Genomic DNA, 13084 nt, shown 5'->3' on the forward strand with positions numbered 1-13084 from the left:
ACATAATGGGGGGGGGGGGATATGTTTATTAAGAAAAAGAAAGGAAAGGTGTACATAATGGCTACATAATGGGTACAAAATAGGCTCCGCGATTGTTGGCTAGGAGCGTGCTATGTGGTGAAGTTACCAATAAAAATACATGGAAACAGAAAAGCACTGGGAATTGGCGAACTGAAATGTTTTTTTTTTTTTTGGGGGGGGGGGGAGGGACATGTGTTTATTTTAAAAAGGAGGGAAAGGAAATGCATTTATTTGTTGACAATACATGAATTTTCCTGAATTACTTGAATTTCATCGTTTGCAGGCTTCTATGTGTTTGTGTCTTTCCTAGACGCAACCTACATCGGCTCTATCTATTGTCCAGCATAACAACTAGTACCTCCACAGAGCTGTTTCGAACACACTTTACATATACATTTTATACCACTTTAGGTTTTGTACTTGTGCAGCACGGAACCTGGTGCAAGCAAACAGCTGCATCAACCGCCACTGCCAGTTTTGAATCACGGGATAATTTGATTACAGCTTCGTACGAACGTATCCCCGCGAGCATCAAAATGACTAGTTGCTTGCTTAACTCTCGCAAGCTCACAATTCGTAAATTGCTGTGACGTTAGCGTCATTTACTTGGTCTGTTCAAACGGAAAGTATCCTCTCGTTCTGAGATGGGACGCAGCGCGCTAGACGACTATCGCCACCTGGATGCGCTCGAATGAAACATCGATGTGGCGGGTAGCTCGAAATGCGTTTTAAGCGGTTCGAAGGTTCGCAACTAGAGCACAATGAAAGCGAACGAGGCATACGGTAACGAACCCGTTATTCAACGTGGCAGAAAACATTGCGTGGTACAGAAGAAATTGTGCGAACAAAGACGTTGAACCTGACAATTGGGGGAGAACTATGTAGAAATTATCGGGAGCAAGAGTAAGAACTGACCAAACGACATCATCATCATCATTTCATTTTGACAGGGTGCAGAATAGCTTTCTGTTCTTTTTTTTATTATTCTATTTCATTCACAAGGGTGAGAAACCTACCGCATTCAGAATCTTCCCGAACCCTCAGGAAACCCGGACCACAGTCTCCTGCGCAGGAAATTATGCGTTACGATGATGGAAAATACCTGTCATGTGGATGAAACAACACGAATAGACGAACACAACGCAAGCCTCAACGTGCCTAACAAACATGAACAATTGAGATAGGGCAGTGGCCGAAAAAACAAAACAGCATTTTTTGTCGTACGCACACGCAGACACACACACACGTGTAAAGGAACAACATCCTCTCTGCATTTTTTTTCTCCTGTACGTTGTATGTGCGTGTGTGTATGAGAAAAAAGATGGAGAGTATGTAAAGAAAGTGAGTGCTTATCCCGTTAGTTGAATAATGCGCCTTGGTAAGTCGTCCAACAGGAGATGCCAGCGTAACGTAGTGGTTAGCGCACGAGACCGGCAATCGACAGGTGCGTGGTTGCGATTCGCGCCGCTGTGCGGCTTTTTCGACGACTGTCATATTTCACGTATTACAATTTTCGCCTCTCTGTAAAGCGTGCTTCACTGCATACACATGTATCGTGCGGGAATGCCAACCTTAAACAGCGTGCTTGCGCTATCAGCAGTGCGCGCAAGTTCGGCATTCCCGCATAACACAAGTTTATACCGTGAAGCACGCTTTACAGATAAGCTGCTACAGAATCAGGGTTGCGGAAATTGCATTCTAATTCCTCGGAATGGAAAGGCGTTGTCAATTCCCACTACTGGAATGGCTCGGAAGCCCCATTCAATTCCTTTGATTCCACCAATAAAAAAAAAGAAGAAGAGGAAAGAAAGAAGGAGGACCGGTAACTGTACTGGGTAGCCCAGCAGTGTTAGAGGAGGTTGGTATTACCCAGCACGGAAAAACACAAAGACAAGGTGCGGAGAGGTTCCTAGCGTCACAACAACATTCATACAAAAATGATATGGGATATGCAAAATTGTTAGACATCTGTCAACAATGAACTTTGTCGGCCATGTTGGTTATGTCAAGTCAAGTGGGCGATGCAACACAGATGTGAAATCGGAGCCGCATGGAAGGGGTACGTTTTCTCGCTTTAGACCATGACATGTGGAGTTACCACTGCTGTCGGATAAAACGTTTGGAACCTATGTGCGTCGACGGCGCCCTCCTCTCGGGGTGTGTACTACCCGCACAGTCTGCCTCCATAAGTCTACACGCTTTACTAGAATCACTACATAAGCTACACTTCAGAGTATATCGACGTTAGGCAAAAGGGCGAGTTGGAGTCGCCATGTCGTTTCCGTTTGACCTCCAGCGCCATCCACGTAGCGCTCTTCGTTGTTTTGTCTTCTTCCACTGCCGAACCTCACCTTTATCTATTTCTACTGCCGAAGTAGAGGTGGGGCTGGTGCTCAAACGGAAACAACATGGCGGCTCCAACTCACCCTTTCGCCTCTGTGTCGACTCTCTTTGCCAGTGTCGCAGTGCCTTAAAAGTACGTGAATCGTATTCCAACTGAGAAGAAGAAGAATGACACGTTTACATAAGAAGAAAACTAGACTCAGTATGCGCGAGGGGCTCAGGTACAACAGAAGTTGGACGGGCACTACGTTCACGGTGAAAGTGCTTCGCGCGTGTGGTTGCAGTGACCCGCGTAGTTCATTGCTAGTTGTTGCTCGATACTTGAACGTCACGTTGTTTGGTGAAAAACCAAATGATCACTATGCTTCCATTCCCATTCCACCAATTCCGCCATTCCATTTCAATTCCATTCCAGGTTCTGAAAAATCTGGAATGACTCCAACTCCGCAGTGGCAACTCCGCAACCCTGCTACGGATATACCTGGCTGTAAAGCGTGCTTCACGGCATATACTGGTATCATGCGGGAATGCTAGCCTTATACACATATATAATTTGGAGATTTACAGGCAGCGTTGCTACTGTTTTTTTTCTTCTTTATACACATGATGTTTATTACGCAATAATAAAGTGTGAGAACTATATTTGACTTTGTTAGGTGTTGCATACGTGATACCATTCACGGTAGATGGAATCACGACCAGAATTCTCCAGTTTCACGCAAGAGCTATGACATTAATGACTTGGCAAAATCGTGGAACTGTCTCTCCTGTGCTACAGAATTACGAACGTGCTCCCAGAATGCACCTTGTACTTTTGTGCCAGTTGCAAGAAGGCATGGGCGTAGCCGGGGGGGGGGAGGGGTGTTAGGGGGCTCAAACCCTCAAAACCGTACCTTTGGTAGTGCATTTGGGAGTCGGAAACACCTCATCCCCGTATAAAGTCTCCACAGAACCCCCCCCCCCCAATATTTTTTCTGGCTAGCATGCTGCAAGCGAGGCTATGCCATTGTATACCATGTATACTCCTTTTCTTTCCCCTATTTTTTAAAGGACACGAGTTTTCATGTCCATGATATGCTCAGTCGTATTGATGGAAGAATGTGTGAAATGACTGGATTTTCTTTCGTTTGTTTGTGTGTGTGTGATTTGGTGCTGAGATAAAAGGAATACTTCTTTGTTGGGCCAGTTGCTATTCGCTTTTAAGTGCAAACCATAGAAAGCATGATATACTTCCGTTATTTAACCTAGTATACAAGCATTTACCATTTCCTACTACGATATGTCTCACAAAAAATAACCAAGTGTTACAGGATTTAGCGGTTTAGGAATTATCGAATTTACGGAATCGTATTGTGCAATCTGTTAACTGTCTTTTCATTTTAGGCGTCGCTTGTAGTTCCTTTGTTAGTAAATGGATTGCGCACCACCCTGAAGCCCTAGGTAATTGGTGGGTAGACGAAAAAATAAATATTGATGTAAAATTGTAATCCTCTTTACGTACTCGAAGTATACTTTTGACACTACCTCGTACTTTACTTAAATGGATGACCGCATCCTTTCCAGCCCATTTCGAAACTGTGATGTCATTTTATTCTTCCTGGGTCACTAACCACGGTGTCGAAAGTCCCACGCAAAATAGTGGCGTAGTTGACTGCTTTGGATAGAATACATGACAAGAACAGGCGACGGATGTTGAGAGTATGCCGGAATTCCCTCTCTGGAAAAAAGCGAACACGTCATTCCCTACAGCACCAATCGGAGCACGATTTTGGAAAAGGGCGGCCGTCTGGGCGGCGCCTTTCTCCCCTGACGCCGCCCTCTCACTCCTCCTGTTAGGAAGTGACGTCACGCTGATATCCTTGCCGCTGGAGCCGCTGCAGCTGCGGAAGCAGCGCTGATCTTTAAAATGCGTTTATTTAATATATAAGCACTTTTCGGATGAAAAAAATTAGAGCCAAGTAGACTGTCGGTCGATGCCGAACATAGTGGTACTAAATTTAGTGTTAATGTTGGTAGTAAAGTTAGTGTTAGTAGTATTAAGGTATAGTGGTATTAAAGTGGAGTTAAAGGGACTGATGGGAGTGATGAGACTCCTTTTTGAGAGTAATTGTACTCCCCAACAGAGAGTGATATATCTGGCAAGGAAAAGGAGTTAAAGTACACCCTTGGGTTTCCAGGACCGTCGGAGGTGCTACTTTTCAGGAGTGCCATTCTTATTTCGTACTCCGTACACGCGTCGTGTGTGTGTATGCTGAGCGTGATATGTGCCCGTGCAAAATGTACCCTGGTGCGGGCAGCCGATGACAGCGACGCGCATGGCGGCCCTCCTCTTCCACGACGTGGGCTGGAAGCGTACGTATCGAGCCACAAACGGGGCGTTCAGGTAGTGACGCCGCTCTGTGTCCCTGTCCATGTTGCCGCCAAATTCCTGTACGCAAACGAGGAAGACAAAAAACGTATGAGGAAGTCAGTATACGTAGAGTATTGCGTTTTGGTCTTAAAGGGGCAGTGAAGTGCATACATTTGTCCTCGTTGAATGAAAGATGACGTTACACAGAAGGGACGGGATTCTCTCTTCTCTGCTTCTCAAGAGGCGAGAGACGGGGGTCGACACGACACGAGGTAGGACTTTCGAATCATCGCGGGAAATCGTTTGCGGAGACCAATGAGAGGCCGCCTCGCATCCTTCGCGTTTTAGTCACGAACGGTGTACCGATGAAAGCCGTTCGTTTTATATTGCTATCGAGGTAACGACATCTTTCTTTTTACGAGGAGAAATATTCGCACTTGAGTCCCTTTTTAAACCCGGTAAAATCCGTTTTCACATCCCGACTTGATCCTCAGTAAAACGAGTAAAACTCCCAATTCCCCGCCCCACTGTACTGCAAGTTACACCATGCTGTTCTTCGCTAGTCGCCATTCGTATAGTATATATATATATATATATATATATATATATATATAAAACACGAATCCGAACTTGCCAAAGTACAAATTCGGTTTACAATACCTACGGACACGGGATAATGCTACGCACTGCGCGTTCAGTACAACCGAGAGGAGAATAAGACTAGTAGTTGTAGTATTGCGCAGTATTGAACAATAAAAGTTACTATAATTGTAGTATAATGGGACACGGCCCTTCGATCGATCGATCGCTCCTCCGTGAATGCCCGTGAATGGGACAATGTTTTCTCGGCGTTGCGAGATACTGCAACCTAAACGTTCTCACAAGGAGTACGTCATGCTCAGAGGCTAGAGTAACCGTTCTAGTCGCATACCTAAATCGCATACCTTTGGATCAAGGTGGTTGTCGTCCTTGTAGTGGAACCATCGCATGGAATCGTTGGAGTAGGCAAGTCGGTAGGCGGTCACCCACTGCTTGCGCCGGGAGTCTCCGCGGCCTCGGGTCGCAACCCCGGTCACTCGAGTCGGGGGACCCAGGTCCACTTGCACCCATTGGTTGCCTACCCAGTGGTGGAAGAAGCTCGCATTAGACTCCTTTCACGGAACCCTGTCACATTTACCGTGTATTTACACGAGCGACTTCCACACGGAATATCCTAGTGGAAGAAAAAGCGAAAACACTGCTCACAGAGCCGAAGTTCTGTCCCGTGTTATATGTTGAGCATTCACGCAGTGCGGAACGTCGGGAGCGGCACACTGCGCATTTAGCAGACGACACTTAGCAGACGACACCGTCACCGTGTTTTCCTGTCGTCTGCTACGGAATATCTTGTGGAGACACGACGTTGAGCGCTCGCGCTCACGTGACAGCAGAAAGCTATGACGCTTTTCGCATCTTCCGCTTCTGGGGGAATGTCGCTCGTGTGAATACACGGTTAAAGGAACCTTCAGGAGCTGTAGACAGATCTTGAGATTCGACCGGGTGTATTCTGCTGTAAGATACGTGTGCACTCTAAGAAAAGAAAAAAAAAGGAGTAATTTTACTCCTTTTGGGGGTTAAATGCATTGCCACAAAAATAGTCCTCCTCGGGAGTAAATGCACAGGAGTAAATGAATGTCACTGAGTGAAGACCGCATTTCACACTCCGTTCTAAGAGTTCCGGGCACATAATTCGTGCGCATGCATGAAAACACTTTGGATTAAACCGTCAACCGTGATATAAAACCTTGCGACATACATAGGGTGCAATTTTCGAAGAAAGAAGCGATAACTGTGTCTTACTTTGTGTGGGTGGAAAAATTGCTAAGTTGGCTGAGTTATACAGCCTAGGCCATCGAATTGACCAAGAGCACATATTTACGTAGACTGTTGCATTCGGAAGGCTATTTGCGATGTTCAGTGACAATTTGCAGTCCTGGGGAGTAAATGTCGGGGTTGGGGGACTAAAATGTGGAGTAATTGCAGTCTAGGGGACTAGAAGCTGCAATTATTCCCCATTTTACTCCTTTTTTTCTTAGAGTGTGGATGCCAATGGATGCAAAAGTTCGGTCAAGGCGAGCGACGTAGCAACAGCGCGCGCACCTCCCAATTCTCCGCCCCACTGTACTGCACCATGCTGGTTCTTCACTACACTCTTAAAGAGGCGTACGCCTTTTTGTGACAATTATGAACAGCATAAGTGTCACAAAAAAGGCGTACGCCTCCCGTTTTCGACAAATCAGGGCAGATAACGATATCATTTGAGATGATGGTTGGCTAGGAGCGTGCTATGTGGTGAAGTTCATTTTTAAGAGTGTAGTCACATTCGTACTGACGAAGAGACGTATGCTCGTCTGTGTGAACGTGTACCAAAACGGGCCACGCTAACCACAGCACAAGACAATACCGTTATGATTGTTGATTTGAAGATAGAGCGGGGCCTTTCTGTGATTACTAACTTAAATGCGAGGTGTCACAAAAGGGAAGAATACCTCTCATTATCAAAAAGTGCGGGGAGAAAACGATACGATTCTAAATAATAGGTAATTTTAGTGAATCGTTCACTCAAACTGTTCGTGAACGGTGTTGCAGGGGCACCAATGAGAAGGGGTAGTGACTCAGAACGCAAGCCTCTGGTTGGGCAGTGGCAAAACCATTCATAACCCGTTTGCTCAGAAACGATTCACTAAAGCTCTGGCCTGCAGGAAGCTTGTTCTGTTTTTATCGTAGCAACAACGATATATCAACGATAAAATGATCCGCAGTATGTGGAAGCCAGGAGCTCCAGATGTATCCGGACCGATAAAAATTTCTACCGCCAAGTCCTCTTTGTGCCTTTCATTCATATCAATAAAAAAAAAAAAACGAATGATATTCATGATATCATCACGGCAAGTGACAAACACGAGTGGCCAATGACATGTTTTGGTTGAAAATAGGAACCAGAAGACCTGGTGCTTGGTTTGTTACCATTGTTCCGCAGAGCGCACCATCCTCCGCTACTGAAGAAATGTCCTTCGTCGGGACTACAGGATCCTTGCTGCGGATGCCAGGGCCTCCAACTAGACGCGGAGAGACGGGCCACAGGAGGTAGGCTGATCATCTCGTTGCACTCTGAAATTTACATTATAGTGATGTCATTGGGAATCTTCCAGGAAAGCTATCAAACATTCCAGTCATCATCATCATAAATGTTGCACATAAAAGTAATTTGCAAGCGAGACGGTGCATACAAAACACAGGGACGAACAGCACAAGACAAGTGTTTCTGCGTTCTGTCCATTTGGCTTTTCCTCAAACTCAGGGATATGTCGCCAACGTCAAGTGTTGCCGTTCTTTGAGGATGGCCATCCCGAAAATGAGACTTACTGAACACGGTGACCACCATCAGCAGTACTTATTGGTTCAAAACAACTATACTCGAGACAACATAACAGCTACACTCTAAAAACAGAACTTCACCGCATAGCACGCTGTGCGCCAACCATTACCAAGAACGATAGGGTTATCGCTTCTGATTCGAAGAGAGAGGCAGGCGTATACGCCTTTTTGTGGCAATTTTCATATATCCAAATTGCCACAAAAAGGCGTACGCCCCCTACTCTCTTCGAATCACAAGCGATAATCCTATCATTCGCGGCAATGGTTGGCGCACAGCGTGCTATGCGGTGAAGCTCTGTTTTTAGAGTGTACAGTGACAGAGATATATCTCTGCCAGCGGATTATGTAGTCCGAGAATGAGACATGTCAGAAGATGGCGGACGCCAGGCAGACAGAGTAGCGTGTTCTAAGAGTGTGTGTGTAGTGTTTGTTCCAAAAGCATGCAAATGGTCACAAGTACGGTGTCTCCGACAGGTGTTTTCGCAACATGAGCACTGTACAAGCAGAGCCGTCGCGAGGCGAGTTTGCGCCCGTGGCAGGGTAAACGTGAAGCCCCCCCCCCCTCTCTCTCTCTCTCTCTCTCTCTCTGCCGTCAGAAGCTTTGTAAACAAAGAAAAGAAAAAACGTTCATTCGCACTGCCGAGATTGTAAATCCAAATTCTCTTCATTCCCGATTTATACTGTACAAACAACCTGCCAGGCCATGCCGTTCGGAGCTTTCTCTGGCGAGGGCGCCCGGGGTGGCTGCCCCTCTCGCCCTCGCCCCCCCCCCCCCTCACCCATCGCTACGGCTCTGTGTACAAGCAACAGTTTCAAGCACGCGAGCGCACTATACGTTGCGACTCAGAGCCTTCATGCATCCGCCTACACTCTTAAAAATGAACTTCACAACATAGCACGCTCCTAGCCAACCATCACCCCGAATGACAACGTTCTCGCCCTAGATTTGTTGAAAACGGGAGGAGGAGCCTATTTTGTTCCATTATGCACGGCACAAAATAGGCTCCTCCTCCCGTTTTCAACAAATCAGGGGCGAGAACGTTGTCATTCGGGATGGTGGTTGGCTAGGAGCGTGCTATGTGGTGAAGTTCATTTTTAAGAGTGTAAGCCGATCAGAGACGGGTCTATATTTGTGGGCGGAGCTGATCTGTAGTAGTTAACCTGTCCCGAAGAAAGTCGCTGGAACTCGGGTTCCAGTGCAGCCTTGGCAACTATAGAATGACACTTGAAGGACTTCGAACACACATTCTCCCAAGGTCATGGACAGCATGCACCACTTCTACATACCTTGGCATCCCAAAGGTTCAACTCTTAGGGCAGGCCTGTTGTTCCAGTGCAGTAAATGAAGACGAAGGAACCTAGCGCGCACAGGCGGATCAAGGTAGCTCAGGGCCATGCCGTGGGAGTCCACGTTCCCACGGAAAGCCTGCCGCGGAACAACACAGCGCATTAAGAGGGTCACAGTTTGAAACCACGTAATCAGGTGAGCATACTTTTCTGTTTCCGTTACTGTCAATGACGTACTTCCAGTGGAAAGCATCCATGCTATAGGCCAGCCAGAATGACGTCACCCATTCTTGTCCATCGCCTCGCCCTTGCGTCAGCAGTCCTGTCACCTGTAGATGGGACGACTCCCAGTAAGGACATATAACTTTTGGGGAGACTGTGGACTATGGGGAGTTACGAAATCACAAGCGATCCTTAAAAACTAAAGCGAACACAAGCTGTCGCATGCTTTGTTATGATGCTTACGGTCACAATTGCAAAATATTTTAATTAAATTCGCGGCCAATTATTTATAATCGAATTTTATAGCCAGCACTTTCGCCGCTGTGACGTCTCGGCCAGTAGCTTCCCGTCTCTGTTCTGCGAAACAATTAAATCACCTAGCTCGAGATTAGACTTGCTGATTACGTTTTATAATAACGTCTAAATAGTCCTGAATCATCCTTTCTCACCCTTGTAGCGTCCTCCATGTAACAGCAGCTCAAGCCATCGTAGAATAAAAAAAACGGATGTTAGCACGCGGTTTCTTTTTCTTGTTTATCTCAAGAACTGCGACGTCCTGGTGGATGAAGTTCTCAATATGGCATCTACACATAGCTCACAGTGAAATACAAATACTTGCGTAGAACAAGAACAGCGTCTTCTTTTGGTCACAACACTCCGCAACAATTCGTAACGATTTAAAAAAGATGCCGAACTGATCACCCACTCCGAACTGCACGGGGTGCCCTTGCATAACAACTGTCTTGATACGGTTGGATCTGTCAGCTCGAAGTGACTTTGCATGCCGACACCACGCTGTTGTGGTATGGTAGATGAATGGAAATACGTCAAATGTATGATGGGTACACCTTTGCAGCCACGCCGAGATCCAGCTGTATCCATGGTCTCGCGTCCTTGTCATGAGCGGGACACCATGCCCTGCCAGGAGGACCGAGGACGACAGCGTACCGGACATGACAGCCAGCTTCTCCATGGCGAACAGAGCTGGCGCTTAGCTGCCAGTCCTGCAGACGACCTGTCAGCGGACCCAACGGACCACTACGGCACTCTGCACAGACAGGAACAGGAACACACATTAACATGCATGTCGACGGGGGAACAGGAGCAGCTTGTATACGATAAGCGTTGTACTACTTTTATACTACTATCTATGAGAGCGCGATCACAATTTATGTTTCAAAGCAAAATGTGCACCAAAATCATAGTCATGACACTGTGAGTCTAATTCCAGTCGATGTAAAATAGGCTAAGGTATTGGCACTCTTACCGCCGCATTCTCGCTCCGCCCTCAGGGAACCCCAGAGGCAAGTGCGCATCAGGTGACCCTCTGGTCTCGCCGCGTTCTCACTCCGCCCTCGAGGAACCCTGGAGCAAACTGCGCTTCAGGTGGCCCTCTGGTTTGGACGCATTCTCGCTCCGCCCTCAGGGAACCCCAGAGCCACGTGCAATTCAAGTGACCCTCTGGTTCCCCGCATTCTCGCTCCACCCTCAGGAAACATCACAGTCACGTGCGCTTCAAGACGACCTCTTGTTCCGCCGCATTCCCGCTCCGCCCTCAGGGAACCCCAGAGCCAAGTGCTCTTCAGCTGGCCCTCTGGTTCCGCTATATTCTCACTCCACCCTCAGGGAACATCACAGTCAAGTGCGCCTCAAGTGGCCCTCTGGTTCCGCCACACTCCCGCTCCGCCCTCAGGGAACCCCACAGCCAAGAGTGCTTCAGGTGGCCCTCTGGTTCCGCCGCATTCTCGCTCCGTCCCCAGGGAACCCCAGAGCCAGGTGCGCTTCAGGTGACCCTTTGGTTCCACTACATTATCACTTCACCTCCAGGAAACCCCAGAGGGAAGAGCGCTTCAAGTGGCCTTTCGGTTCCGCCGCATTCTCGCTCTGTCCTCGAAGGTGCCTAGAGCGACTACACAGCACGCTGAAGGCCGACCATTGCACGGAATGATACCTTTACCACTCCTGATTTGCGGGAAACGCGGGGAGTACGCCTTCTTGTGACCATATGTGTAATAACTGCATAAGTGTCACAAAAAGGCGTACGCCTCCTGTTTTCAACACATCAGGGGAGAGAACGATGGCATTCGGTAAGGTGGTTGGCTAGAGGGTCGTGCTATATGCGGTGAAGTTCTGGTTTAAGGGTGTAGCCAACTATAATCCCGAATGACACCGTTCTCTTCGGGAGGCGTGCGCCTTTTTGTGACACTTACGCGGCTATGTTAATCGTCACAAAAAGGCGTACACCCCGTGCGTCCCACAAAACGAGAGTGATGCAGGCAAGTGATGAAGTTATGGTGAAGTTGCGGTGAAGTGTATGTATCAAGGAGTCGAGTTATGACGTCCACTTAGGGCCTATTAACGTAGGGATGATAATCGTGAGCTCTTTACCACTCACTCGTTGCTATGTCGAAACATACATAAATATAATGCGATGCGACGAGACGGATTTATTCTAAACAGCAACGTCTAAATAATATTCCCGTCATTCTTAGCGCTCTAATATTATCTCATATTATCATCTTCACTATTATCATCTCATATATTATTATCTCATACCATCATCTTCACGACTGATGATCATCTTGTGGAGCTCTTATGTTCTGCCGCCGTGAAAGTCGGTGACGTATAGCGAGTGCGTGTCACCTGAGAGCCACCTGGATGTGCCCCCGGCCATCCCTCAATCCATCACTGCCAGCGACATCGGAATTCGTCTTCTCATCAGCCCGCGACATGTATTCTATGTGTGTCGTAACTTCACTTCCTACGTCTGCCGACAAAAGGCGATAGCTCTCGGCTATGTATTCTATACCCCTCAAAAATGAGACCGCGAAGCATTATAGATTGCGCTGCTGACGACACTACCCACGGACGAGCAATTTTCAGCTTCCGGAATTAAAGCAGAACGAGCTTCAACGGCATGCGCAACAGCAACAACTTTAGTGACTAGGTTTTGATTTTTTTTTTTTTCATCTAGTTTTATCTCGTATCGGCGAAGCGTGCATCTCAAAGGGCGTGGTGGCATCCCAGGTACCGGAAAAGACCTATCGATATTCCTAGAAAAAGCGGTTACGAGATATTTATCTTGTCGCCAGAAACGTTGCCTATATACTACCCACGACAAGAGCGCAGAAGGAATGTTTTTTTATTATTTTTTAATTTTTTTTCTGAATGCTCGGTGTTGTTGCAAGAGGGCAGACATGAAATAATTTGGCTCGAGGTGGTTGTAAATTGTCTAGAAAGGGTTGTTGTCATTCTGGTTTCTCTCTCATCTCTTCGTCGTTGGCGTCTGTTCGTTTTTGATGATTCATTACAGGATGATGATGATTCGGTTGATGATCACGATAATTCGTTTGATGATGATGATGATGATGATGATGATGATGATGATACGTCGCGAGACAACTATGTGATCATGGGCGACGCCACATTGGTCGGTCTGTGGAT

General features: G+C 47.1%; 1 protein-coding gene across 2 annotated transcripts in view; it reads right to left on the reverse strand.

The window, feature by feature from the left end:
- The window catches only part of LOC135391027 (lactadherin-like), a 55702-nt gene that overhangs the window by 5143 nt on the left and 37475 nt on the right, over window positions 1-13084 (reverse strand). For both annotated transcript variants that reach the window (XM_064621104.1, XM_064621103.1), the window contains exons 4-10: window positions 10489-10688; window positions 9625-9747; window positions 9419-9557; window positions 7721-7864; window positions 5659-5831; window positions 4648-4792; window positions 1038-1085 (exon numbers count right to left, since the gene is read on the reverse strand). In XM_064621104.1, coding sequence (XP_064477174.1) covers window positions 1038-1085; window positions 4648-4792; window positions 5659-5831; window positions 7721-7864; window positions 9419-9557; window positions 9625-9747; window positions 10489-10688 — 972 coding nt within the window. The remainder of the gene's footprint in view (window positions 1-1037; window positions 1086-4647; window positions 4793-5658; window positions 5832-7720; window positions 7865-9418; window positions 9558-9624; window positions 9748-10488; window positions 10689-13084) is intronic.

Source organism: Ornithodoros turicata, chromosome 4 (assembly GCF_037126465.1).
Source record: "Ornithodoros turicata isolate Travis chromosome 4, ASM3712646v1, whole genome shotgun sequence".
Lineage (NCBI taxonomy): Eukaryota > Metazoa > Arthropoda > Arachnida > Ixodida > Argasidae > Ornithodoros > Ornithodoros turicata.